This window comes from Oncorhynchus keta, chromosome 23 (genome assembly GCF_023373465.1).
Source record: "Oncorhynchus keta strain PuntledgeMale-10-30-2019 chromosome 23, Oket_V2, whole genome shotgun sequence".
Taxonomy (NCBI): domain Eukaryota; kingdom Metazoa; phylum Chordata; class Actinopteri; order Salmoniformes; family Salmonidae; genus Oncorhynchus; species Oncorhynchus keta.
This window is the reverse complement of record NC_068443.1, coordinates 16,736,434-16,760,040: the sequence shown is the minus strand read 5'-3', so window position 1 is coordinate 16,760,040 and position 23,607 is coordinate 16,736,434. Positions and strand designations below refer to the sequence as shown.

Sequence of the window (23,607 nt, the reverse complement as noted above, 5' to 3'; positions counted from 1 at the left end):
CTAGTCAGGCTTTTTACATTTCTTTAAATAACATTATTTCACCTTTATTTAACCAGGTAGGCAGGTTGAGAACAAGTTCTCATTTACAACTGCGACCTGGCCAAGATAAAGCAAAGCCGTGCGACACAAACAACAACACAGAGTTACACATGGAATAACAAAACATACAGTCGAGGTAAGATAAGGGAGGTAAGGCAATAAATAGGCCACAGTGGCGAAATTATTACAATTTAGCAATTAAACACTGGAGTGATAGAGACTGGAGTGATAGACGTGCAGGAGATGAATGTGTAAGTAGAGATACTGGGGTGCAAAGGAGCAAATAAATAAATAACAGTATTTGGATGAGGTAGCTGGATGGGCTATTTACAGATGGGCTATGTACAGGTGCAGTGATCTGTGAGCTGCTCTGACAGCTGGTGCTTAAAGCTAGTGAGGGAGATAGAGAGTCTCCAGCTTCAGTGATTTTTGCAATTCATTCCAGGCATTGGCAGCAGAGAACTGGAAGGAAAGGCGGCCAAACGAGGAATTTTGTAAATGACATCGCCGACGTCATGGATCGGTAAAATAGTCATTTTTACGAGGGTATGTTTGGCAGCATGAGTGAAGGATGCTTTGTTGCGAAATAGGAAGCTGATTCTAGATTTATTTTTTTATGTGAGTCTGGAAGGAGAGTTTACAGTCTAACCAGACACCTAGGTATTTGTAGATGTCCACATATTCTAAGTCAGAACCGTCCAGAGTAGTGATGCTGGACGGGCAGGCAGGTGCTGGTAGCGATCGGTTGAAAAGCATGCACTTAGCCCAGGACCATAGGAACCACCTTTACCAGCACTTCATCGATATTCCTCACTTTGGGGGTCACAGTCACCCTATGGGTGATTTGAGTGTGACCGCAACAGACATTTAGTGATCTGTGCCCAGTGGGAACCTAGGCTTTTTCCGTCCGTTTTATGGTTCAGCAGCAAATGGTTCAAATCAATGGGCGTGGATGGTACTACCCGCGTCAGATGTAGGCCTCCCTTCCCAGACAAGCTGGAGATGCCTCTCCCCACATTGTAGGGCATGAGCCTGATCCATGCAATGCCTTATCACTGTGGGCGCAATGGGTTTAGTCTCCGCCTTAAGTCTAGTGAGCTTAGAGGAGACCTTCCCACCTACATTGTGTGGGGTCGGCGAGCGCCGTAGCTGGGGAGATCCGCGATAAGGGCCTGGCGTGCGTTCAGAGTTGCCGCCGCCAACCCCCCACCGGTCCACCTTCGGCCCGCCGACAGACACCACCTTGATGAACCCCCGCATGCAGCCCCTTGCGAGACCACACACGAGAGACCGCGAGATGGGCTGCACAACAAACTTCCAATGGTGGTGAGAGGAGGGTGACGGAGCGACTGCTCCCCTAACCGGGGCACGGTCCCAGCCCCGCTTCGCACACGTCAACCCTTAGACAATCCTCATCCTGAAGTTATGGATATTTTTTTGACAACTTCCCTTACCTACATTGTCATAACATGCCAGAGGCTGTTCACCTTGGAAACCTGTTGCGGATATGGGTACGGCCCTGCGTGAGATTTAAACCATCTCCCCCGGATTTTCAAGGGCCAGGGAGAGCTCATCGGATGCAGCCGAAACCGCAACGCTTTCCAGGGCTTGGGACCCTCTCTCGGGGCGAACCCATTCCAGGGTGCCCTGCCCTTCACAAAGAAAAGAGAAGTCTCCCCGGGGCTCCCGACAGATTCTCCGGGATTGGTCACATTACCGCACTGGATGCCTCGTGAGCCCGTGACCGCCACTCCATGGACATTCCGAAAGTTGTTTGAGGTAGGTAGGTCACATTACCAAGGAGCAATTGAAATTCGAAAGTTTGTAAAATTGCATGAGAAGAAAATGGACAAACAATGTGTAGGCCCACTGATTGTACATTCTGAACCTTGTTTGAAGTTAGTAGGTCAAATGACCAAGGAGCTATTGAAATTCAAACATTTAAATAAATGATTTTAAATAGTGCGAGGTGTAATTCAACAACAAAAAAAGTGTGTGCAATGTGTGTCTATGCCATCGGGTTTGCTAGAGATAATGAAATGTGAAAAATGTGATTTGTCACTGTTGACGGTCCCTAACTGCTGTTGGAGGGCGTAAGGAAAACTACAGGCGAATAACCAACCTGAATCTGTCTTTACCTTGGTGGAGACGACAGCATCCATAAAGTGACCATTAGACTTGCCAGCTTTAGGACTGAATATGTTTGTAGTTTTGATTACATTTATAATTTCTCTCTCATTTTTGTCTGTTAAGAACCAAGAATGTGTTACCTTTATGTAGCATTTCTGACAATACTGTAACGACCCTTTGTTTATAAGTTTCATTACAATACCAACATATTTTCAGCCGAATGTCAGAGTTCGAACACCGGGTAGGTTGCTTGGCAACAACAGAGCTGCTTGCACCATGCCGCCAGTCTTAAGAATTGTTTGCGAACAAACCTAGGCTATTGTATATAGCTAGCTATATGGTGGTATTCAAGCTTAATTTAATAAATGCAAGCATATATTTTAATTAGCTAGGTAGCTAACTAGCAAACGTTAGCTTGCTAGTAGAAAGTCCAGCAGCTAGCCTCTGTAGCTAGCAAACAACAGTCACCTGAAAGCTAGCTACTAGCGAACAGGCAAATAAGACAATGAACGTGCTTTTGTTTAGATTATTTAGCTAGGTAGCTGGCTAGCGAACGTAACATTATACCAGTCAGATGAGAGATAACATTGGCTAGGTAGCTAACCAACGAACAAGGAAAGCTAGCTAGCTATATTGCAGAGTTCTGTCCTACTATCCAGGTCTGTACCCAAACAATTTAAACTTCTACTTTTAAAAATACACCTCTCTAAAAACAAGTCTCACACCTTTGCCGCCTGCGATAGACCACCATCTGCCCCCAGCTGTGCTCTGGACACCATTTGTGAACTGATTGCCCCCCATCTATCTTCAGAGCTCGTGCTGCTAGGCGACCTAAACTGGAACATGCTTAACACCCCAGCCATCCTAAAATCTAAGCTTGATCACCACAATCTCACACAAATGATAAATTAACCTACCAGGTACCACCCCAAAGCAGTAAACACGGGCACCCTCATAAATATCATCCTAACCAACTTGCCCTCTAAATATACCTAATATGCTGTTTTCAACCAAGATCTCAGCGATCACTGCCTCATTGCCTGCATCCGTAATGGGTCAGCGGTCAAACGACCCCCACTCATCACTGTCAAACGCTCCCCTGAAACACTTCAGCGAGCAGGCCTTTCTAATCGACCTGGCCCAGGGTTTCCTGGAAGGATATTGATCTCATCCCGTCAGTAGAGGATGCCTGGTTATTTTTTTTGAATGCCTTCCTCACCATAAGCATGCCCCATTCAAGAATTTTAGAACCAGGAACAGATATAGCCCTTGGTTCTCTCCAGACCTGACCGCCCTTAACCAACACAAAAACATCCTATGGCATTCTGCATAAGCCCCCGCGATATGCAACTTTTCAGGGAAGCTAGAAACCAATATACACAGGCAGTTAGAAAAGCCAAGGCTAGCTTTTTCAAACAGAAATTTGCTTCCTGCAACACAAACTCAAAAAGGTTCTGGGACACTGTAAAGTCCATGGAGAATAAGAACACCTCCTCCCAGCTCCCCAATGCACTGAGGATAGGAAACACTGTCACCACCGATAAATCCACTATAATTGAAAATTTCAATAAGCATTTTTCTATGGCTGGCCATGCTTTCCACCTGGCTACCCCTACTCCAGTCAATAGCACTGCACCCCCCCACAGCAACTCGCCCAAGCCTTCCCCATTTCTCCTTCTCCCAAATACAGTCAGCTGATGTTCTGAAAGAGCTGCAAAATCTGGACCCCTACAAATCAGACGGACTAGACAATCTGGACCCTTTCTTTCTAAAGTTATCTGCCGAAATTGTTGCAACCCCTATTACTAGCCTGTTCAACCTCTCTTTTGTGTCGTCTGAGATTCCCAAAGATTGGAAAGCAGCTGCGGTCATCCCCCTCTTCAAAGGGGGGGGGGGGGGCACTCTTGACCCAAACTACTACAGACCTACAACTATCCTACCCTGCCTTTCTAAGGTCTTCGAAAGCCAAGTCAACAAACCGATTACTGACCATTTCGAATCCCACCATACCTTCTCTGCTATGCAATCTGGTTTCAGAGCCAGTCATGTGTGCACCTCAGCCAAGCTCAAGGTCCTAAACGATATCTTAACCACCATCGAGAAGAAACAATACTGTGCAGCTGTATTCATTGACCTGGCCAAGGCTTTCGACTCCGTCAATCACCACATCCTCATCGGCAGACTCGATAGCCTTGGTTTCTCAAATGATTGCCTCGCCTGGTTCACCAACTACTTCTCTGATAGAGTTCAGTGTGTCTGTTGTCCGGGCCTCTGGCAGTCTCTATGTGGGTGCCACAGGGTTCAATTCTTGGACGGACTCTCTTCTCTGTATACACCAATGATGTCGCTCTTGCTGCTGGTGAGTCTCTGATCCACCTCTACGCAGACGACACCATTCTGTATACTTCTGGCCCTTCTTTGGACACTGTGTTAACAACCCTCCAGACGAGCTTCAATGCCATTACAACTCTCCTTCCGTGGCCTCCAATTGCTCTTAAATACAAGTAAAACTAAATGCATGCTCTTCAACCGATCGTTGCCTGCACCTGCCCGCCCGTCCAACATCACTACTCTGGACGGTTCTGACTTAGAATATGTGGACAACTACAAATACCTAGGTGTCTGGTTAGACTGTAAACTCTCCTTTCCGACTCACATCAATCTAAAGTTAAATCTAGAATTGGCTTCCTATTTCACAACAAAGCATCCTTCACTCATGCTGCCAAGCATACCCTTGTAAAACTGACCATCCTACCGATCCTCGACTTTGGCGATGTAATTTATAAAATAGCCTTCAATACCCTACTCAATAAATTGGATGCAGTCTATCACAGTGCCATCCGTTTTGTTACCAAAGCCCCATATACTACCCATCACTGTGACCTGTATGCTCTCGTTGGCTGGCCCTCGCTTCATACTCGTCGCCAAACCCACTGGCTCCAGGTCATCTACAAGACCCTGCTAGGTAAAGTCCCCCCTTATCTCATCTAGCCGGTCACCATAGCAGCACCCACTTGCAGCACGCACTCAAGCAGGTATATCTCTCTGGTCACCCCCAAAACCAATTCTTCCTTTGGCCGCCTCTCCTTCCAGTTCTCTGCTGCCAATGACTGGAACGACCTACAAAAATCTCTGAAACTGGAAACACTTATCTCCTTCACTAGCTTTAAGCACCAGCTGTCAGAGCAGCTCACAGATTACTGCACCTGTACATAGCCCATCTATAATTTAGCCCAAACAACTACCTCCTGTCGTGGTAATTTCCTGTATTACTAAACATTGAGAGAGCAAACCACACACAAGTCAGAGTTATACACTGCTCAAAAAAATAAAGGGAACACTTAAACAACACAATGTAACTCCAAGTCAATCACACTTCTGTGAAATCAAACTGTCCACTTAGGAAGCAACACTGATTGACAATAAATTTCACATGCTGTTGTGCAAATGGAATAGACAACAGGTGGAAATTATAGGCAATTAGCAATACACCCCAAATAAAGGAGTGGTTCTGCAGGTGGTACCACAGACCACTTCACAGTTCCTATGCTTCCTGGCTGATGTTTTGGTCACTTTTGAATGCTGGCGGTGCTTTCACTCTAGTGGTAGCATGAGACGGAGTCTACAATCCACACAAGTTTGCTCTTCTAAAACGAAGTTCTTATCTCGTTCTTGGTACAACATAGTACCAAACCATTACCTCATTCAATGGCATATATCAATTGTCAATTCTAGATACTCCCATCTCAAATACACCCCCTCCTGGACAAGATCAGAAAAGACAGTGAGCCTTTTAGGTCATATACTAGGTCAACATCAGAGGGGACATACAATGGTTCCAGACACTGCCATACTCTTCCCCCAAATGGGAAAAGTAGGGAGTGACTAGCACACAGACATTGTGGAGCCAAGAGATAATTGGTTCCCCCTCAATCATCTCTTCACATGGTTTTAAAGATACGTTCACATATGAAGAAAAGGCTGACCTCTCCCCTCTCTGGGGCCCAAGTAACTTTTCCCACATAAGCATACTTATGAAAATTGATAAAACATCTTATTTATCAATGTTACCTAACTAATTCTTATTCTGCCACGACCCCCCTACTGTATTTATTTACTTATTTTGCTCCTTTGCACCCCATTAATTCTCTCTCTAGCTTGCACATTCTTCCACTGCAAATCTACCATTCCAGTGTTGAACTTTTTTTGCCTTTACCTTTGAGGAAGGCCCTTTCCGGTTTCAGCATGGCAATGTCCCCGTCCATACAGAAATGTTTTTTTGAGATCGGGTTGGAAGAACTTGACTGGCCTGCACATATCCCTGACCTCAACCCCATCGAACACCTTTGGGATGATTTGGAATGGTGACTGTGAGCCAGGCCTAATCGTCCAACATCAGTGCCCGACCTCACTAATGCTCCTGTGGCTGAATGGAAGCAAGTTCCCACAGCAATGTTCCAACATCAAAAGGGGGACCATTAATGCCCATGATTTTGGAATGAAATGTTCGATGAGCAGGTGTCCACACACTTTTGGTCATGTAGTGTGTACATATACATACACACACACACACCGGTATACATAATTTTAATAGCACGACACTGTAAAGTCCATTATCAATCTTTAGAGTATGAATTAGGCTGTTTGAGAAGGTTTGAATCCTCATCAATATGCTTACACATAGCTTGAAATACAATACCAACATAGCTACTGTAATAGGTCAAAGCTGTGTGCTGGAAAACTTTGGTAGGCATTGTGGTGCTCGTGTAAAATTGATTTCTTTTTCGGCTTCAGACCAATGCCTATTGTCACTTAAAACATTGTTTTATATATTATAGAAATGTATAAGATCACAACTAAGTCATCGTGTAACCAGTTACCCGAGAGACAAAACAAGGTTTAGAGACTTACGTTTGACCCAGAGATGAACAGCAGAGGGAGAGGATGAGAAGGAAAGCTGCAAGGAGCTTTGAATACCCCATGTTGTCAGCAATGAAACCACTGTCCAGATGAAGTGCCTAGTCCCCACTAATGTACTCAGTCAGTGTTAATTTTTAACTTGGAGTGAGGACCTAAACTACGACTGTTTACCATAGCAAAGGAACAATGACCTGGACCAGACTGAGACAGACAGACAGACAGAAACACGCACCCCCAATTTTTAACAATTGCAAAAAAAAATCTCACATGTTCAAAAATGAAATCTGATGGATTCATTCTATCAACCGCATACTGCAAAAATCACTTTTGATTGTCAAAAAGTATAATCCCAAATCCAAATCCCCCAAATTATGCAGCAGCTCTCTCTCTCTCTCTCACTAACACACACACACTGAAAAGTTAGTTTTGTATGCTGGTAAACAGTTTATTTGACAACATAATGATATTTACAGTATGAGGCCTATTTGTAACTGGTTGCAATGTGGGTTTCACTAAGTTGAGTACAGTGTCATGATGTACAATGACACAGAAGTATTTATCCAATTTCCACAGTAGTATACATAATAAGATGCTTGTAAAACACAAAAGATAATTTTCACAACTGTCATTCACCCTGGCAAAATCCCTAATTATTTCTCGCAATACTTACTTGGGATAATGATTACAAGGACATGCCTCTTACCGTAAAACTGTATTTTGGTTCTTGACCGAAGTCCAAAGGCAATCGTTGTTTTTTGACACATAATCAACTAGGTCAAATGCCAGATTTCAATGAGATATTTGACTGAGCTGTCAACAAACCAAATCCTAATGTTGATTTGTAGTAAAAATTGAAACTGTTGCAGAAATTTGCTTCATATTCCTACAATACACATACTAACAAAATCACAATAATTCACAACTTTTCACAACTTCTGCATGGGCTAAATAATATTTGAAGGAAGGAATTCCTCTGAGCAAAGAAAGATCAACTACCATTAGATAGCATACTACCGTAAATGCACATTGAATATTAATAACGATAGCTAAACAACCGTACTTTCTGAGCATGTGCTGCTTTATGGACACAATTTTATAAGTAGCTGCTGATCCCTCCACTGCTGCTTCCCCCTCTTTCCTGTTCCCCTCACCTCCCATGGCAATGATCTCTTTGTCTGCTGTAAAAACTTTGACATGTTGTACAAACTTCTTAGTCTGTTCTAACTATAAACGACCTTTGTTGATAAGAAACAACATGATTGACATGTTGGACAGAGGTGGAACAGTAGGCTACTCTGGCGAATTTCAATGATGTGCTGTCCATCAAATAGTGCAGTGTTGCTTGGTCACTGAGAAGCAAACTAACAATTGTATGTTATTTATTGTTAAATTGCAGATTGTTCTGCCCCAATGCAACTTGCAGACAGGGCTGGGCTACATGTAGGCATTGTTGGCATTGTTAATCTGTTTACAAAAAAACATGTAACTGTAATTGTTACGTTACCAGCAAAAACATTTTAATAAGATTACAGATACTTTTGAAAAAGTATATGATTACTTCTTGGATTACTTTTAAATTCAGAAAGCATTTTTGCGGGGGAAAAAATACATTATGCAACCTTGGTTTTCTCAATTAAATTAAATTCAGTGTTAAAAAAAGTGCACTTTTAAGTTTGTTCCACCTGAAACCACTATGATGACACAGCAAATGCGTTTGATGGATCCCCTTTGTGTTCTTCTAATGCCTCTTTAGGGGGAAAGTAATCCAAAGTAACTGAAATTAATCAGATTATATTACTAGTTTGGGTGATCCAAAAGTTACTGATAAGAATTTGTGTCAGATAACTAGTAACTGATTACATTAGAAAGTACAAACCCTGCATGTAGGCTAGTTTAGGTTGTTATGTAAGCAAAATGCAGAGCAACAAGGAACATGACCCAAAGAAGGATTAAGCAGCCCCAAACTCTGAGGAGAGGAAAAGAGCACAGAGGAAATTCAACTCAGGACCAATGCACAAACAGCTATCTTCAACCTTTGATCCTTGTGTAACAGTATAACTTTAGACCGTCCCCGCGCCCATACTTGGGCACGAACCAGGGACCCTCTGCACACATCAACAACAGTCACCCACGAAGCATCGTTACCCATCGCTCCACAAAAGCCGTGGCCCTTGCAGAGCAAGGGGAACCACTACTTCAAGGTCTCAGAGCAAGTGAAGTCACCGATTGAAACGCTATTTAGCGCGCACCATCGCTAACTAGCTAGCTATTTCACATCCGTTACACTTGGCCACATAGAGAACAAAGACTTTCCTCACCGATTGAGTGTAACATTCCTAATAGTCAAATATCTCCAGGTCTCTTCTTATCTTTCATTCCATTTCCTACTTCTTCATTAGCATTATTAAATGTTGATTGAATAAAAAATAAAGTGTTTGTTTTGTTATTTTGGTAAAGAACACCAAATAATTCATACCATCAGATTAATCCATTTCTTACTATTATTATACATTTTAGTCTTATAAAGGTATTATTAAAATAACTCACAAGTCAGGTCCTCTTAGAACACCATTTTGTCCAGGGCCATGCACAGACCGTTTGAGGGGCATGTGCTCAAACAAAAAAAAGTTCATCGGAACTGTAACTGCGGTCACAAACTAGTTGAGCAATTATTACAAGAGGGGAAAGCCGCACAATCTGATGAGTAAAGTATTTAATAAAACTATTTTTGAACTGGAATAAATGCTGCACTTACCAACACAATTCCAAATCGCAATGACCAACACAATTCCAGTCAAAATAGATTGTAAGAAATACTGGTAGCTACATCTGTGTTTTACAACTGCAACTGGAGCTGCAACTTATTTATGTTAGCAGTCACTATCAACTAGGGATATATCATGTCACTTTTCTGGTGTCCAAGCAAAATCATATGACCTACTTGTAGCAGAGGTTCCAGGATCTGATGGAAAGCATGTTGTCTGCACCGCATCATCACTTTTGAGGGCAGCCTGCCTGAACAGTGCTCATTGCCAGCTGGGTAGCTTTGTTCTTACTCACAAATATGTTAATCAATTTGCCATGTTACATCTTCATCCCATAATATTGAAGGCAGTGCAATTGTAGCTAACTGCTTATCTTTAGACATATTGTCACTTGCCAGTACACTCTTAGAAAAAAAGGTTCCATCTAGAACCTTTAAGGGTTCTTCGGCTGTCCCTGTACTGTAGCAACCCTTTGTTTACAAACGTGGAAATCGACTTGGGTTCGCCGAACAACACGGACGAGCTCACTCTCCCTGCCTGTTTCATTAGCCTAAACTATGATCAGAGCCAGCTGCAGACAACAAACAGCGAGAAGGAAAGACAGATATCGATCTGTTTATCACAGATACCATCAAAAAAAGTAGGGGCGTGGATCAGGACACATCTCCTTCGCATGGAGTTGATCAGGCTGTTGATTGTGGCCTGTAGAATGTTGTCCCATTCCTCTTTAATGGTTGTGCGAAGTTGCTGGAAACTGGCGGGAAGTGGAACATGCTGACGTACACATCGATCCAGACCATCCCAAACTTGCTCAATGGGTGACATGTCTGTTGAATATGCAGGCCATGGAAGACCTGGGGACATTTTCAGCTTCCAAGAATTATGCACAGATCCTTATGACATTGATTATCATGCATTATCATGCTGAAACATGAGGTGATGGCGGCTGATGAATTGCATGACTATGGGCCTCAGGATCTCGTCAAGGTGTCTCTGTGCATTCAAATTGCCATAGATAAAATGCAATTGCATTCGATGTTCGTAGCCTATGCCTGCCCATACCATAACTCCACCACCACAGTGGGGCACTCAGTTCACAAAGTTGACATTAGCAAACGGCTCACCGACACAACGCCATACACACACCGTCTGCCATTTGCCCGGTACCGTTGAAACCGGGATTCATCTGTGAAGAGTCCAGGCACTTGTCATCTCCCGTCTGGATTACTGCAACTCGCTGTTGGCTGGGCTCCCTGCCTGTGCCATTAAACCCCTACAACTCATCCAGAACGCTGCAGCCCGTCTGGTGTTCAACCTTCCCAAGTTCTCTCACGTCACCCCGCTCCTCCGCTCTCTCCACTGGCTTCCAGTTGAAGCTCGCATCCGCTACAAGACCATGGTGCTTGCCTACGGAGCTGTGAGGGGAACGGCACCTCAGTACCTCCAGGCTCTGATCAGGCCCTACACCCAAACAAGGGCACTGCGTTCATCCACCTCTGGCCTGCTCGCCTCCCTACCACTGAGGAAGTACAGTTCCCGCTCAGCCCAGTCAAAACTGTTCGCTGCTCTGGCTCCCCAATGGTGGAACAAACTCCCTCACGACGCCAGGAGAGCGGAGTCAATCACCACCTTCCGGAGACACCTGAAACCCCACCTCTTTAAGGAATACCTAGGATAGGATAAAGTAATCCTTCTCACCCCCCTTAAAAGATTTAGATGCACTATTGTAAAGTGGCTGTTCCACTGGATGTCATAAGGTGAATGCACCAATTTGTAAGTCGCTCTGGATAAGAGCGTCTGCTAAATGACTTAAATGTAAAATGTAAATGTAAAGAGAACCCTTCTCCAGCATGCCAGTGGCTATCGAAGTCGGTTACGATGCCGAACACCAGTCAGGTCAAGACCCTGGTGAGGACGACAAGCACACAGAGGAGCTTCCCTGAGACGATTTCTGTCAGTTTGTGCAGAAATTATGCAGTTGTGAAAACACAGTTTCATCAGCTGTCCTGTTGGCTGGTCTCAGATGATCTCACAAGGGAAGAAGCCGGATGTGGAGCTCCTGGGCTGGCATGGTTACACGTGGTCTGCATTTGTGAGGCCGGTTGGACGTACTGCCTGATTCTCTAAAATTACATAAATTATCTGGCAACAGCTCTGGTGGACATTCCTGCAGTCAGAATGCCAATTGCACACATTCCCTCAGAACATGAGACATCTGTGGCATTGTGTTGTGTGACAAAACTGCACATTTTAGAGTGGCATTTTATTGTCCCCAGCACAAGTTGCACCTTTAAAATGATCATGCTGTTTAATCGGCTTCTTGATTTGCCACATATGTCAGGTGGATGGATTATCTTGGTAAAGGAGAAATGCTCACTAACAGGGATGTCAACCAATTTTTGTTCAAAATGTGAGAGAAATATGCTTTTTGTACGTATGGGATGTTTTATTTCACCTCATGAAACATGGGACCAACAATTTACGCGTTGCGCTTATATTTTTGTTCAGTATAATTATTACAAATATATGCAACTCATTTTCCACCAACAGGTTTCTGTGCCGATGCACCACACAACCAATAAACAAAGCATACCGACTTCATGCACTTCAATGTCATGTGTTGCATTTTCAACACCACAATAAATAGACTATGTCAATCTGGACAAACAGAAAATACATCGCTCCCTACGTAGTAGGCCCTACCCAGTACCGAAAGCTTGACCATCTCTGAATGTCATTCAACTTTTTGGTGTTTTGTAACATATGTCTTTATCCATTTATCAAATGGCCGTTGCACAGTTTGAATTGACTGATTGATTTTGTGTCTCAGTTAAAAAATACATATCTACACAGAGTACAAATATTTTTTTTAAGTGACCAGGATTGCACAATAATGTTGGGCACTAGTTTCCATTATGGTCCCTACTTGTATACATAAATACATATACAATTACATAGATACAGACATTACATACAGACAAAAAAAGGTTCTACAGTTCACACATTAGGATGCTTTCTACATTATTTTTTACAAGTGTTTATGGTTGGTATGGCTTTTGGTTGCTGTGGTAGTTTGTTCCACTCAACAGCGCCGGTATATAGGCATTTGTTCTTACCAGATAGACTCCTATATTCAAAACAGTGAATATTATAATCTCTGGCTAGTCCTTGATAATTCTCTGGACCAGACCAAGTTGAATCAATACTACTTTTTTCTCTTTTTCTTTTTTTTTTCAATGATAGCCAGCAATGATAGCCAGCAAAGCTGCTTAAAATGCTTGATATCCAGATGAGTATGAGGGGGAGTTTAAGTATAATTCTTACAAGCTTGTTTTGTGGGTGTCTATAGCTAGGTTTCCATCGAATTGGTGACAGATTTTCATGTCACTATTCTAAAATCGGCATAAAAACCACAGTGCATTTTACAAGTAGGCCATCATTGTAAATAAGAATTTGTTCTTAACTGACATGCGTAGTTAAATTAAGGTTAAATAAAAAATGAAATTAAATAGCCAACAGCTTGCAGATACAGTGCGGTATACTGTACATGAGATTATTATGGACAAAAGTGCGAGATTATTTTATTTGTCAAACAGCAGCCAAGCATCAATCCTCATGGTACCAGAATAAGACCCTTGATATTTATTGAAAGGAGCATCCAGTTCATCACTGTGCACTTTCACCACCCTGTGAAGTTCATCCTAACTTGTTTAATCTGTAGCCCAATAAATCGCATGCTTTCATATCATGTCGTGACATTTTGATATGTCTAAATCTAACGTGTCGTTGGAGTTACTAAATTTACCGCAGATTTGTCATTGGTGTTCCCATCATTGGTGTTACTAATCTTGCTGGTGACACAATGTTCTCATAATGGTAGAAATGACTTAGAGTAATTCAACTGCCATATTAGTTGATTTAGAACAGGGATGGGCAACTGGCGGCCTATCCCTTTTGTAGACCCGTGGACCAATTTGACACATTTTATTTTATTCAATAATAATAGAATACACAAGGTGCAATTTCGAAATTCGGTTGTGCATCAGCAGTCACTCATTTAGCCCATGTCAGCAAAACATTTTTGGATTGGTAAATTAGTCTTGCGGCCAGCTATCTAAACTTGTAGTAAGCATGGCAGAATTACCGACAGGGGTGGGACCCATTGATCATCAGTTATCATATTAAAAACTGCAAACATTTGCCTCCAACCTATGGCAAAATGTGTAGAATTGCAGGAAATTAGCTGTAAAACTACACATTTAACTCTCCGCCACATGGCAAAATGTGTAGAATTGCAGGAAATTAGCTGTAAAACTACATATTTAACTCTCCGCCACATGGCAAAATGTGTAGAATTGCAGAAAACTTGCTTTAAAATGGAAAAACATTCTCTATGCCCCATGGCCAAGTGTGCAGAATTGGAAATTAACTTTAAAACGGAAAATGTTTCTCTTCCCTGTCATTAACCAAGAACGCAAGGTAACTGAACTAAATGACAAACTGAAATGGTCCACCCACACAGACAGGAGGCTGAAGAAATTTGACTTGTCACCTCACAAACTTTTACAGATGAACAATTGAGAGCATCCTGTTGTGCTGCATCACCGCCTGGTACGGCAACTGCACTGCCCACAACTGCAGGGCCTCCAAATAACATCTACTAAACACGTGAATGTGACCAATAAAATTTGATTTGATTTGATGGGGGGGGGGGGGCTGCTAAAAAAAAAAATGTTTTCGCAAGGTGGAGGGGGAGAGTATGGATGGATGTGGGTATGCAAACCCACGAACCACTGTGGCTCCTCATGATGAGTGCTGGATATTTGTGGCCCCCACCCCCATCAAAGTTGCCCATCCCTGATTTAGAATGAGAAGATGTACCCACATAGATTGAAATAAAAAATTTATTGGATTTAACAAATATGCCATGCCCAAAAGCCACTGTAATCTAACAATGACACACAAAACATCATTGTCACAACTGTCATCTCCACTGGCAAAATTCAAAATAATTTCTCGGAACACTTGACTGGGTTGAAAATTAACCAGGACATGCCCCTTACCGTAAAACTATCTTTTGGGTCTTGACCAAAGTAAAGTCCAAAGACAATCATTGTGTTTTGATGCATAACCAACTACACAACAGGTCAAAGACGGCAGATTTTCATTAGATATTTGACTGAACTGTAAACAAACACACATTTGAACTAAACCAAATCATGTTCATTTGTAGTAAAAATCTAAACCGTTGCAGACATTAATTTCATATTCCTACAATAAACATACAAACAAAATCACATTGACTGAAAATAACTAACTACTCTTCACAACTTCTGCATGGGCACAACTTCTACATTTTATTTGAATTGTTGATATAGGCCTACTGTATTTAGCAAGTATGTATGCAAGTTACACATATGATTATCAGTCAACAAATTTTAAAGGCTCATAATTAGTTTCATTTTCTTTTTCTCCCAGGTGCTCCTTGAGGAACTTCTGCATTCGGAATAGGTTAATGTGGTAATCTCTAGTAGTTGCAGTTGAAAGAGGCTTTGGGATATTACCCATACACAGGTCCTTAACCCCCCAGCTGATTACACCCACCTAAGACAAAAATAAGTTGATTACTTTAATGATATACAGACATTGTTATTTTAACGTGGCCAAGTTTAACTCCCAAAAACACATTCAAAGGAATAGTAGTACATCACAAATTGAGAGTTTGAACTAAAAAGGCCTTAAAACATCTAGAGAGGTCCAACATTTCAAGAGAAACCTAATTCTACACATTTCACGAGAATGTCACCGGTGCAATTTCCTGTTTATCTTGATACAACCAGCACCATGCTGATAAAAGAAACATAGAAGTATAGGTTATATAATGTACACTCACCTGAATCCGACGTTTTAGATTTTTCAGATACAGGGCGCCACCAGAGTCACCTTTAAATGCACACATACTGTACATGTAATACAATGTCATATAGCCTACCTGTATTTTCACACTGCCAGGTGAGACACCATACATGTAAATGACCATTCATAAAGGTTACACAGCTATGGGATGTGCTAGAAAATATAAAAATGACTGTATAAAAATGCAGAATTTTCCTGTAATACTGTGTTTAGTTTCCATAGTGATACATTTCCTTGATACATTGATTGAATGTACCTTTGCAGGCAATGTCCTCAACTTTGTCTTCTGTCCCTCCTGTACACAGAAAGTTCTTAGTCACAGCCTCCTTGTAGTTTGTAATGCCCTCAGCTTCCTCTGCATCCTTAATACAGCTCTCCCTCTGTGAAAAAGGAACCAAGACTGTCAGAGTTCAGAGAACCCATCAGTGTGGTATTCACAACTCTTATTCTTATAGCCCATGGACGAATCAGATTGTGGAATTGTTTAACCGCTCTAGGGTAGGGGGCAGCATTCGGAATTTTGGATGAAAAGCATGCCCAAATTAAATGGCCTGCTACTCGGACCCAGAAGATATGATATGCATATAACTGGTAGATTTGGATAGAAAATACTCTTTTAACATTTACAAAACTGTTAAAATAGTGTCTGTGAGTATAACATAACTGATTTAGCAGGCGAAAACCTGAGAAAATCCATTCAGGAAGTCGTTTTTTGGGGGTTTTGTAGTTTTCTATTCAATGCCATTACAGTATCCATTGACTTCGGTCTCCACTTGCAGTTCCTATGGCTTCCACTAGATGTCAACAGTCTTTAGAAATCGTTTCAGGCTTGTATTCTTATAAATGAGGGAGTAAGACCAGTCTGAACGAGTGGACCCTAACGTGACGCATGTGCATTTCTTGTTTACCTTTGGAGTGGGGCGGCAGGGTAGCCTAGTGGTTAGAGCGTTGGACTAGTAACCGGAAGGTTGCAAGTTCAAACCCCCGAGCTGACAAGGTACAAATCTGTCGTTCTGCCCCTGTTCCTAGGCCGTCATTGAAAATAAGAATTTGTTCTTAACTGACTTGCCTAGTTAAATAAAGGAAAATATTGATGACGTTATTGTCCGGTTGAAATATCATTTAGGCTAAAAAAACAACCTGAGGATAGAATATAAACATCGTTTGACACGTTTTGATGAACTTTACAGATACAATTTGGATTTTTTTTGTCTGATTGTTTTGACTGAGTGTGAGACTGTGGATTACTGAAGAAACCGCACTAACAAAACAGAGGTTTTTGGATATAAAGAGACTTCATCGAACAAAAGGAACATTTATTGAGTAAATTAATGTCTTCTGATTACCACCATATGAAGATCATCAAAGGTAAGGGATTCATTTTCTCTCTATTTCTGAGTTTTGTAACACTTCTGCTTGGCTGGTTACTGTTTGTAATAATTTGTCAACTGGGCTATGTCAACTGGGCTAGGTATGTTCTGGGCTAGGTATGCTTTCACCGAAAAGCATTTTATAAATATGACACTGTGGTTGATTTAACAAGAAGTTCATCTTTAAACCTGGCAAAATATGTTTTGTTTTCTGAATTTAAACAATGAGCATTTATGTAATTGAATTTGGCGCTCTGCAACCTCACTGGATGTTGGCCAGATGGGACGCTTACGTCCCACAAACCCTAGAGAGGTTAAAGTACTTTCCAGACATACTACTACTTGTATTAGCAAGTAGACCATCCTCACAGGCAGATGCTTACAGCTTTATGAATAAAAAGTAACTACATGTATTTGGGTGAAAGTGTGTAAGCCTAGACACTGCATAAACATTGCTATGGCAGGTTTGATTGAGTTCCTGCCTGCTCATGGCCATCTCAAAGCATGATTCTCTGCTGGCGAGAAGGTTTTCACACAAACATTCTCACCTTTTCTTTCAATTTGATTTGAACATCCTTCTCGTACATCTGACCCTTCCACTCAGACATGAATCTGGCAGGTACAGAATTCTGATTCAATAGGAATTCCTCTGGGCAAAGAAAGATCAACTACCATTAGATAGCATACTATAAATGTAAATGCACATTGAATATTAATAACGATAGCTAAACAACCGTACTTTCTGAGCATGTGCTGCTTTATGGACACAATTTTATAAGTAGCTGCTGATCCCTCCACTGCTGCTTCCCCCTCTTTCCTGTTCCCCTCACCTCCCATGGCAATGATCTCTTTGTCTGCTGTAAAAACTTTGACATGTTGTACAAACTTCTTAGTCTGTTCTAACTATAAACAACCTTTGTTGATAAGAAACAACATGATTGACATGTTGGACAGAGGTGGAACAGTAGGCTACTCTGGCGAATTTCAATGATGTGCTGTCCATCAAATAGTGCAGTGTTGCTTGGTCACTGAGAAGCAAACTAACAATTGTATGTTATTTATTGTTAAATTGCAGATTGTTCTGCCCCAATGCAATTTGCAGACAGGGCTGGGCTACATGTAGGCATTGTTGGCATTGTTAATCTGTTTACAAAAAAACATGTAACTGTAATTGTTACGTTACCAGCAAAAACATTTTAATAAGATTACAGATACTTTTGAAAAAGTATATGATTACTTCTTGGATTACTTTTGAATTCAGAAAGCATTTTTGCGGGAAAAAAATACATTATGCAACCTTGGTTTTATCAATTAAATTAAATTCAGTGTTTTAAAAAAGTGCACTTTTAAGTTTGTTCCACCTGAAACCACTATGATGACACAGCAAATGTGTTTGATGAATCCTTTTTGTGTTCTTCTAATGCCTCTTTAGGGGAAAGTAATACAAAAGTAACTGAAATTAATCAGATTACATTACAAGTTTGGGTAATCCAAAAGATACTGATTAGAATTTGTCAGGTAACTAGTAACTGTAACGGATTACATTAGAAAGTACAAACCCAGCATGTAGGCTAGTTTAGGTTGTTATGTAAGCAAAATGCATAGCAACAAGGCACACAACCCAAAGAAGGATTAAGGAGCCCCCAACACTGAGGAGATGACAGGGCTATAGTCAGCCTTGTCTCAGGGTGGTAAGTTGGTGGTTGACGATATCCATTTAGTGGTGCGGGGGCTGTGCTTTGGCAAAGTGGGTGGGGTTATATCCTGCCTGTTTGGCGCTGTCTGGGGTTATCGTCGGACAGGGCCACAGTGTCTCCCGACCCCTCCTGTCTCCTCCATTATTCATGCTGCAGTAGTTTATGTGTCGGGGGGATAGGGTCAGTCTATTATATCTGGAGTATTTCTCCAATCTTATCCGGTGTCCCGTGTGAATTTAAGTATGCTCTCTCTAATTCTCTCTTTCTCCCTCTTTCTTTCTTTCTCTCTCTCGGAGGACCTGAGCCCTAGGACCATGCCTCAGGACTACCTGGCCTGATGACACCTTGCTGTCCCCAGTCCACCTGGCCATGCTGCTGCTCCAGTTTCAACTGTTCTGCCTGCGGCTATGGTACCCTGACCTGTTCACCAGACGTGCTACCTGTCCCAGACCTGCTGTTTTCAACTCTCTAGAGACAGCAGGAGTGGTAGAGATACTCTGAATGATCAGCTATGAAAAGCCAACTGACATTTACTCTTGAGGTGATGACCTGTTGCACCCTCGACAATCACTGTGATTATTATTATTTGACCCTGCTGGTCATCTGTGAACATTTGAACATCTTGGCCATGTTCTGTTATATCCACACAGCACAGCCAGAAGAGGACTGGCCACCCCTCATAGCCTGATTCCTCTCTAGGTTTCTTCCTAGGTTATGGCCTTTCTAGGGAGTTTTTCTTAGCCACCGTGCTTCTACACCTGCATTGCTTGCGGTTTGAGGTTTTAGGCTGGGTTTCTGTACAGCACTTTGTGACATCAGCTGATGTAAGAAGGGCTTCATAAATACATTTGATTGCTTGATTGATTGTCCTAAAGCCACTCCTGCGTTGTCTAGGCTGTGTGCTCAGGGCTGTTGTCCTGTTGGGAGGTGAACCTTAACCCCAGTCTAAAGTCTGAGCGCTCCATTCACATTTCCCTCGATCCTGACTTGTCTCCCAGTCCCTGCCGCTGGAAAACATCCCCAAGGCATGATGCTGCTACCACCATGCTTCACCGTAGGGATGGTGCCAGGTTTCCTCCAGACGTGACACTTGGAATTCAGGCCAAAGACTTCAGAGAATCTCCAATCAATGTTACTATTAATGTTGGATCGAGAAATTTGGATAGGATGGAAGAAATGATATAGTAAAACCGGCAAAAGAGGTAACGTAAACCAGGGAAAAAACGCAATATCGTCCCATGTGCCCAATAAAAAACATCACACAACCCTTCCCAAAGTAAAAACAAAAGTTAGACAATCCTCCCCTATTTTGGACCACCCCTGCCCCAAGTAAATGTAGATCCGTCTGGATATGTGAGCCTGCTTTTGCATGCCAATGCTGATGACTGGTCATTGGTCAACAATCAAGACCCCCAAGAATTTAAAGATGATAGGAAGGGTTAAAAACAGTGCGAGTAAAATGAGAAACAAGAAGTGAGGGGGAGGGTGAGCAGGAGCTACAGTGCCTTGCGAAAGTATTCGGCCCCTTTGAACTTTGCGACCTTTTGCCACATTTCAGGCATCAAACATAAATATATAAAACTGGATTTTTTTGTGAAGAATCAACAACAAGTGGGACACAATCATGAAGTGGAACAACATTTATTGGATATTTCAAACTTTTTTAACAAATCAAAAACTGAAAAATTGGGCGTGTAAAATTATTCAGCCCCTTTACTTTCAGTGCAGCAAACTCTCTCCAGAAGTTCAGTGAGGATCTCTGAATGATCCAATGTTGACCTAAATGACTAATGATGATAAATACAATCCACCTGTATGTAATCAAGTCTCCGTATAAATGCACCTGCACTGTGATAGTCTCAGAGGTCCGTTAAAAGCGCAGAGAGCATCATGAAGAACAAGGAACACACCAGGCAGGTCCGAGATACTGTTGTGAAGAAGTTTAAAGCCGGATTTGGATACAAAAAGATTTCCCAAGCTTTAAACATCCCAAGGAGCACTGTGCAAGTGATAATATTGAAATGGAAGGAGTATCAGACCACTGCAAATCTACCAAGACCTGGCCGTCCCTCTAAACCTTCAGCTCATACAAGGAGAAGACTGATCAGAGATGCAGCCAAGAGGCCCATGATCACTCTGGATGAACTGCAGAGATCTACAGCTGAGGTGGGACACTCTGTCCATAGGACAACAATCAGTCGTATATTGCACAAATCTGGCCTTTATGGAAGAGTGGCAAGAAGAAAGCCATTTCTTAAAGATATCCATAAAAAGTGTTGTTTAAAGTTTGCCACAAGCCACCTGGGAGACACACCAAACATGTGGAAGAAGGTGCTCTGGTCAGATGAAACCAAAATTGAACTTTTTGGCAACAATGCAAAACTTTATGTTTGGCGTAAAAGCAACACAGCTCATCACCCTGAACACACCATCCCCACTGTCAAACATGGTGGTGGCAGCATCATGGTTTGGGCCTGTTTTTCTTCAGCAGGGACAGGGAAGATGGTTAAAATTGATGGGAAGATGGATGGAGCCAAATACAGGACCATTCTGGAAGAAAACCTGATGGGACGGATATTTGTCTTCCAACAAGACAATGATCCAAAACATAAAGCAAAATCTACAATGGAATGGTTCAAAAATAAACATATCCAGGTGTTAGAATGGCCAAGTCAAAGTCCAGACCTGAATCCAATCGAGAATCTGTGGAAAGAACTGAAAACTGCTGTTCACAAATGCTCTCCATCCAACCTCACTGAGCTCGAGCTGTTTTGCAAGGAGGAATGGGAAAAAATGTCAGTCTCTCGATGTGCAAAACTGATAGAGACATACCCCAAGCGACTTACAGCTGTAATCGCAGCAAAAGGTGGCGCTACAAAGTATTAACTTCAGGGGGCTGAATAATTTTACACGCCCAATTTTTCAGTTTTTGATTTGTTAAAAAAGTTTGAAATATCCACTAAATGTCGTTCCACTTCATGATTGTGTCCCACTTGTTGTTGATTCTTCACAAAAAAATACAGTTTTATATCTTTATGTTTGAAGCCTGAAATGTGGCAAAAGGTCGCAAAGTTCAAGGGGGCCGAATACTTTCGCAAGGCACTGTATGTAAAGAAATGTGTGCATAAAGAAACACATGAGCAGAATGTTATACTATGGTTGTTTGTCTATGGGAAAGAGGCATACTAAAGATCTATGGTGGCCAATAATATGAATTGTGAACAATAAGATTTGGAAGACAAAAATACTTTTTGTCCCCTCAAACATTGTTTAAACAACTATAAACGGAATTAAAAAGAAGAAGCTGGCCAACAAGTTGTCCATTGACACTATTAAATACGTAAATCATGTTAAGTAGTCTAATAATGAACCCCATGTATTGACGTAAAAACAGATCTATTTATACGAATTAATCTATTTATTTATTTTTTAAAAAGGAAAGAGGTGTCCTGTGGGGGTTGGACGGGACAGTTCAAAATGGTTGCGCAGCCTCTGCTTATTGATAATTGGCGCTATAAATAGTTTCTGCTCATATTTTGTGTGCTTATGTTTCGGTAGTTATGACACACTTACATTCATTAGATAAATTCTGTCACTCACCTTGCACCTTACAGGTTGTTGATGTATGGAGACCTGACGCACGGATGGAGGATATAGTACAAGGAATACAGATGGGCCTGCAAAATACAGCTACATTTCTCATTGTCCTCTGTCTTCATAAACCATGCCATATTTTGGGTTTGCCATGTCCTGACTTACCTGATATATTTAGACCTTTGGACATCACTACTCAACTTCAAGAGTGCCACATCGTAGTCATAAAACTCTGAAACCCCTTTGTCCTTCTTCTTAAAGACATCATAATCTGGATGAATTATAGGTTTCTGCTCCAACGTCATATCTGAATCAACAGACAAATATGATCTTATTAGTCAGGTGTTTGCCTCACAAATGACCATGTGCTGAAATCAAGGCATCAGAGAATAAGCTACAATTGAATTGAAATGCATTACAATGAATTATCAAATCAAATCTCATTTTATTTGTCACATGCGCAGAATACAACAACCTTACCGTGAAATGCTTAATTACAATTCCTTAACCAACAATGCAGTTCAAGAAATAGAGTTATAAAATATTTTTTACAAAGCTATTCAATCAAAAAGTAACACAAGAAATGTACATAACAATAACGAGGCTATATACAGGGGGTACCGGTACCGAGTCAATATGTGGGGGTACAGGTTAGTCGAGGTAATTTGTAAAGTGACTATGCATAGATAATAAACAGAGAGTAGCAGCAGTGTAAAAACAAATTGAGGAGGGGATCAATGTAAATAGTCCGGGTGGCCATTTAATTAGTTGATCAGCAGTCTTCTGGCTTGGGGGTAAAAGCTGTTAAGGAGCCTTTTGGTCCTAGACTGGCACTCTGGTACCGCTTGCCGTGCGGTAGCATAGAGAAATGTCTATGACTTGGGTGACTGGAGTCTTTGACAATTTTTGGGACCTTCCTCTGACACCGCCTAGTATATAAGTCCTGAATGTCAGGAAACTTGGCCCAGTGATGTACTGGGTCATACTACCCTCTGTTACGCCTTACGGTCAGATGCCGAGCAGTTGCCATAACTGGCGGTGATGCAACTGGTCAGGATGCTCTGATGGTGCAGCTGTAGAACGTTTTGAGGGTCTGGGGACCTATGCCAAATCTTTTCAGTCTTCTGAGGGGGAAAAGGTGTTGTTGTGCCCTCTTTACAACTGTCTTGGTGTGTT

At 41.8% G+C, this 23,607-nt stretch overlaps 2 protein-coding genes across 2 annotated transcripts in view; both read right to left on the bottom strand.

Annotated features, from left to right (window-relative positions):
• The window catches only part of LOC118401883 (complement C3-like), a 57,216-nt gene extending 49,973 nt beyond the window's left edge, over positions 1 to 7,243 (bottom strand). Inside the window, exon 1 of the mRNA XM_035799545.2 lies at positions 7,081 to 7,243. Within this exon, the coding sequence (XP_035655438.1) occupies positions 7,081 to 7,151 (71 nt within the window). The 5' untranslated portion in view covers positions 7,152 to 7,243. The remainder of the gene's footprint in view (positions 1 to 7,080) is intronic.
• Positions 7,244 to 14,740: 7,497 nt separating this feature from the next.
• Positions 14,741 to 23,607, bottom strand: part of LOC118401882 (complement factor B-like) — a 29,028-nt gene continuing 20,161 nt past the window's right edge. The window contains exons 13-18 of the mRNA XM_035799544.2: positions 22,597 to 22,738; positions 22,438 to 22,514; positions 17,689 to 17,789; positions 16,027 to 16,150; positions 15,748 to 15,797; positions 14,741 to 15,458 (exon numbers count right to left, since the gene is read on the bottom strand). Coding sequence (XP_035655437.1) covers positions 15,279 to 15,458; positions 15,748 to 15,797; positions 16,027 to 16,150; positions 17,689 to 17,789; positions 22,438 to 22,514; positions 22,597 to 22,738 — 674 coding nt within the window. The 3' untranslated portion in view covers positions 14,741 to 15,278. The remainder of the gene's footprint in view (positions 15,459 to 15,747; positions 15,798 to 16,026; positions 16,151 to 17,688; positions 17,790 to 22,437; positions 22,515 to 22,596; positions 22,739 to 23,607) is intronic.